A 5497-nucleotide genomic window follows, 5' to 3' on the forward strand; every position below is an offset into this window, starting at 1 on the left:
AGGGTTGGGGGGCGGTCCCACAGTTGAATTCACCCTGGCTAACAAAGGAGCCTAGTGCCCTGGCCACACCCAGATCAACAGCCTGGCTGGGGGTCTGACCAGGAAGAGGAGGCCTTCTGAGCTCCATGTGCTGTGCCCGGTCTGTGCCCTTTGCCCGTCCTCCAGATATGGCTCGAGTCCCTTTGGCCTGGAAGCCTTCTCCCCTTCAGCAAGGCCACCCCCACTCCACAGGCACTCATGGTGCATCTGACTCAGTGGCACATCGCATCTGTGATTTTTTAGATTAATATGGACATCCCCACAGGGTTTCGAAGTACATGTTTTTCAAAACTCATAGGCCGCTATACTTATTTGTGTCCTTCGTTGTATGTAAATTTTCCCTTAAAGTAGTTAAAAACAAATATTGAATTCTGGTTCAATGATATGCATGCTGAAGAGTTTAGGGGCACAGTGTGCAAACAGCTGCAACTTGCTTTGAAATGCATGAAAACGTAGGGGACTGCACTGCCCTGCAGTTCTCTCCCCTTTAAGGGGTGTGATCGATCTGCAAAATGGGAAACTCGGGCATCTAAATGTAAGACCACGGTTGGCAAACTAGGGCGGCAAAGGATGACTACTTGTTTTGAAGGATCACAGAGGTCTGTTATCCTAGTTGCTTTCATGACATACTGTTGTCATTTATTTGATGCCATATCCCGAGTCTGAAACTGAACTTTCAATCATTATAACAGTTTCCATAGAAACATATCATCTATACTTGCTCGCTCCCTCACTGCTCCCCAGTGGCCCGCTCTCCCACCTCTCCACCCCCCCACCCCCCAGCCCTAACCCTTCCCACGAGGCCCTCTGGAGCTTCCGTTCCTCAATAAAAAACTCTCCAACCTACACTGTTAACTCTGGAGGTAACAAGGCCAGGAATAAAAATGCACATTTATGTTTGCTAAATTAACATGGAGACACTGGAAAGATGCAAATGAAATGAACCAAAGTGTTAACCTACGGAGGGCAGTAGCCGGGAGGGGCCACGAAAAGATGTGAACTTGGGTGGGAGCAAGACTTCGAAAAATGTACCCTTTAAATATAATTTTAATGAGGAACCAGGGATGTCGTGCTTGCTAAAAATATAATTTTAAAAAATTTCCAACAGCCTCAGCCTATTAGAACTCTTCATTTAGGCCACTTTCTTCCATGTCATCATGGAAACCGCCCCAACTTTGGATCTAAATGCCTCTGTTCTTAGCATCTTAAATCTCTTGACCTCATCCATTTGTTTTCATCCCAGGCCTCCAAACTACTTCTTTCTCACCAGGATACAACGTTCCTCCTGCTCTGACTTCCTCCCAGCCCGGTCTAGACACTGTCTGCATTCATCTATTCGCTCTGCTTTCGCTGAGAACGTGCTGGAAGTGGGCATCCCTCGTCCCAGAATCCTTACCTCCCTTATTACTGTGAACTCCACCCACCATCCACGTCTCCACATCTAGGCTGCTCAGAGCTGCTGGCAAAGGGCATGCAGTGGGGTGGATCACTGCCATTACCAACTTCTTACCGGGTACGTGGGACTGCTCAGCAACCCTACTGCGTGCTCCTGCTCCCAACGCCCATCAGCAACCCTACTGCGTGCTCCTGCTCCCAACGCCCATCAGCAACCCTACTGTGTGCTCCTGCTCCCAACGCCCATCAGCAACCCTACTGCGTGCTCCTGCTCTCAACGCCCATCAGCAACCCTACTGCGTGCTCCTGCTCTCAACGCCCATCCCACGAGAGGCTGTTCCCACGTGGGCCAGATCCCCAACCCATCTCAGCAGATGATCTGGGCCCCATAGAGAAAATCTAGTATTCAGTCTCAGCCCTGACTCAACTCAATCCACAGGCACTGGGAGTACAGTGCTGAACACGGCAGAGAAGGTCCCTGCTCTCGTGCAGGTCAGATCTTAGGAGGAGAAGAACAAAAAACCAATACAAGCAAGAAAAGTATCACCGGTGATGGGTGCTGCGAGAGTTAAATATAGTGAAGGATGAATGAGCGGCTCTCTGAGGAGGTGGTCTGGGAAGGCTTCCCGAAAGAGATGACCTCTAAGTCGCGTTGGGAATGACGAGAGGGAGCCAGCCACGTACCACAAACCCTCCAACGCAGAAGGAGCTTTGTCTGTTTCACATCCCAGGAACCACCGAGCAGAGTGGGTGGCGGGAGCAAGAAAAGGAAGTTGTTGGGTGGGGTTTATATCAAGGGTCATAATTAAGAATGATGTAAGCCAGCCCGGCTGGTGTGGCTCAGTGGTTGGACCAGGAGGTCACGGTTACAAGCCCAGTCGGGGCACATGCCTGGGTTTTGGATTCGATCCCCAATGTGGGGTATGCAAGAGGCAGCCAGTCATTGGTTCTCTCTCATCATTGATGTTTCTATCTCTTTCTCCCTCTCCCTTCCTCTCTGAAATCAATAAAAATGTTTTACAAAAAAAAAATGATGTAAGCCATGACACAGTATAGAATCTATTCTAATTGTGAAGAGGTGTCATTGGAGTGTTGCAAGCAGGGGAGTGCCTTGACCTAATGTAGTGTTTTAAGAATGACGATGGCTGCTACGAGGAAGGGGTGTTACTATAGCTGGCGGGTGAGCGGGAAAGCAGCGAGGAGCTTCTGCAGCAGTCCAGTGGTGTACGCGGTTAGCGTAGGTCGCATGGGGAGCGTGGAGAGAAGTGTCAGTGCACGACGTGCTCTGGGGAAGCAGGTGCTGGGACTCACCAGCTGACTCACAGCTGGGGTACAAGCAGGGTGAGGGCAACTCCAGGATAACTCATATCTTTACTAAGCTACAGAGATGGGAAAGAAACTTGTATTCTTTGCACACCCGAGTTCATGGTATGAGATTTATACTAGACATATCTGCGGCACACAAAGGGCTTAAAAGGCTCAATGCAACACTAAACAAGTCAGGAATACTTATAATACCATCTCAGGTTCAGTAAAACAGTCTCTCCAGGCATCTATAAAAGCATCCAGAACCACTCTACGAGGCCCAGGGTCATCCTTCAACTGTGCTGCTATGTGAAAGGCACTGTCTCCATTCTTGGCTGCAAGAGTGATCTTTTCCAAAAGGCAAATCTGATTGTGTCACTTCTCTGCTTAAAATCTTTCAGAGGCTCCCCACTGCACTGTGAGTAAAATCCAAACTCCCCACCACAGCTCATAAGGCTATGCATGACGAGGCCCTGCCCATTTCTTCAACCTCACATCCTACTACCTCCCTCATTCATGACATTTTGGCCCCAACTCCTGATGGTACCTAAAATGTACCAAGCCCTCCCTACCCCAGGACCTTTGCACATGCTGTTTTCTCCTAGCTCTTTGAATGTTTAGCTTGCTCATTCTCATCCTCAGGTCTCAGTTTGTATGTCACCTTCTCAGATAAATGTGTTCACCTTTTTAGTAATTTTTTTCTGGAGCAGGTACAACCATCAAACCACACTGTACCTTGCCAAAGCTGCCTTTCCCAAGCACCATCAGGAAGTTAAAATCGCTCAGCTTCATCCGGTCCCTGTTCCCATTGTTGTCAAATTTGGCTATGGTGTTGGTAGTTTTTTCTTCTGGAGTCTTGGGAGTCTGACCGATCTTGGCCCTCTGGAGGGGGAAACACAAGACACATCATTAAAAAGCCAAGTCATAAGCCAGAAAAAAAAAAAGACACATCATTAAGGTTTGACGATGCCTTTGTAGGAAGACACATATAGACATGCATGGTGTGGTTCCTGCCACTCACACACCCCTATCCATGAAAAGCATGGCCAACAGCCCACTCTGCAAGGCCAGAACCTGGAGGCCATCCTTGGCACCTCCATTTCTCTTGAAGCCCTCACATCTCACCAGGAGCAGTCCCCTTTTCCTCCTCGTGGCCTCTAGAATTCATCTTCTTTCCATCTCCACCAATGTCACCTGCCATCACCCCTCACCTGGACAGTCACCTTGGTTCCCTCCACACTGGGCTTCACATGAAGCCAGAGCAAGATTCCACTTCCTCACACCCAATCGAGTCACCACCTGCTTAAAATGCTTCAGTGGTGACTCATTTTTAGGATAAAGACCTTGAAGCGTGTACTGGCCAATATGACCCAGCACGATTGGGCCCTACCTGGCTCTCCCACCACATCACTCCTTGAGTCCTTCTTCCCTGCAACCCACCTTCATTCTTTCACCTCCCACCTCAGGGCCTTTGCACGTGTTCTTGCTTCTCTCTGGATGCTATTCTCTTCCCTTCCTTCTTTCGTCAACTTAGTTACCCCAGTTTCACTTCCTCAGGCAAGTCCTCCTTGATTCCTTGTGTCTGGACTAGGTGTCCCTACTAGTATTTGCTTCCTTCACTCATTTCACCTCCCATTTATACTGGATGATGGCTGTCATTCACTTTTTGCCCCAGGTGCACTGAAAACAGTGAGGGCACAGACTATATCTCATTCTCCACAGTTTCCCTGACAACCAATATAGTTTCTGGTCAAATGGATAAATGAATGGGTGAGGCAATGAGGGGGGGACCTGCTTCTGTGAGCAGCAAAATAGTGACTCAAATGGCAGCAAATACTCTGGAACAAGAAGAGATAGGAAAACAGCAGGGAGACCTGCAGCTGCCAGGGCCTTGTTACTGGATTTGCTTCTAGGAGTGAGAAAATTGTGGCATTAAAAGCTCAGCTTAGAATTCCCAACTGTGGCAGTGGACAAGCTGTGTAATTCTGGCTCACAACACTCCTCCACCAAACATCCCAGACGTTCCTGTCTCTGTCAGAGAAACAGGCAAAGGCCACAGATAACCTGACTCCTCTGCACTCTCTTATTTCAGCCCCTTCTCCTTGCTATAACCACATGGCCTCATTGCCGTTCTCTGAAAGCACCAAACACATTCTTTTCCCAGGGCCTTTGCACTTGCTTTCTCTTGTGACTGGAGGTCTTTCTCCAGAGCTCCCTCACCTCTAAGAGAGCCCCAGTGCCTGACATGAAATAGCTCTCAGCAATCTCCCTCCCCCTTATTTACTTTATTTTCTTCATATCTCTTATCACTACCTTACAAACCAGATATGTACTTGTTTCTTAACTTATTATTTTTCTCCTCACACTAGAACACAAGCTCCATGAGGACTGCCTACCACCACAGAGTGGCACTTACTTGCATTTGCTTAATGAACCTTTCTAAATCTCAGTCCCCTTTCCAAGAAAATGAGTTAATGACATGAGAAAATGTATCACAAAGTTCTCAGCACCATTCCTGTCACTTAGTAGATGCTCAATGGATGGTAGACATTATTATTGCTGCATTACTCACTTGTCTTTATAAGACAAAGAGGCAACAAAAAGTTTTCCATGGGGTTTAATATCAGGGAAGATTCATTCATTCATTCAAGAAATACTTATTGAGTGCCTGCTACATGCCAGGTATTGCCCTAGATTCTGAGGCTCCATCAGGGAGCAAAGCAGATACAGATGCTCAAAGAATTTGCATCCCAGCAGG

The 5497-nt window shown here is 47.9% G+C and overlaps 1 protein-coding gene across 1 annotated transcript in view; it reads right to left on the minus strand.

Moving 5' to 3' along the window:
* The window catches only part of PRKCB (protein kinase C beta), a gene marked incomplete at its 5' end in the record, with an annotated part of 308734 nt that overhangs the window by 65075 nt on the left and 238162 nt on the right, over positions 1–5497 (minus strand). The window contains one exon of the mRNA XM_015563848.1: positions 3475–3621. Within this exon, the coding sequence (XP_015419334.1) occupies positions 3475–3621 (147 nt within the window). The remainder of the gene's footprint in view (positions 1–3474; positions 3622–5497) is intronic.

This window comes from Myotis davidii, unplaced genomic scaffold (assembly GCF_000327345.1).
Source record: "Myotis davidii unplaced genomic scaffold, ASM32734v1 scaffold150, whole genome shotgun sequence".
Taxonomy (NCBI): domain Eukaryota; kingdom Metazoa; phylum Chordata; class Mammalia; order Chiroptera; family Vespertilionidae; genus Myotis; species Myotis davidii.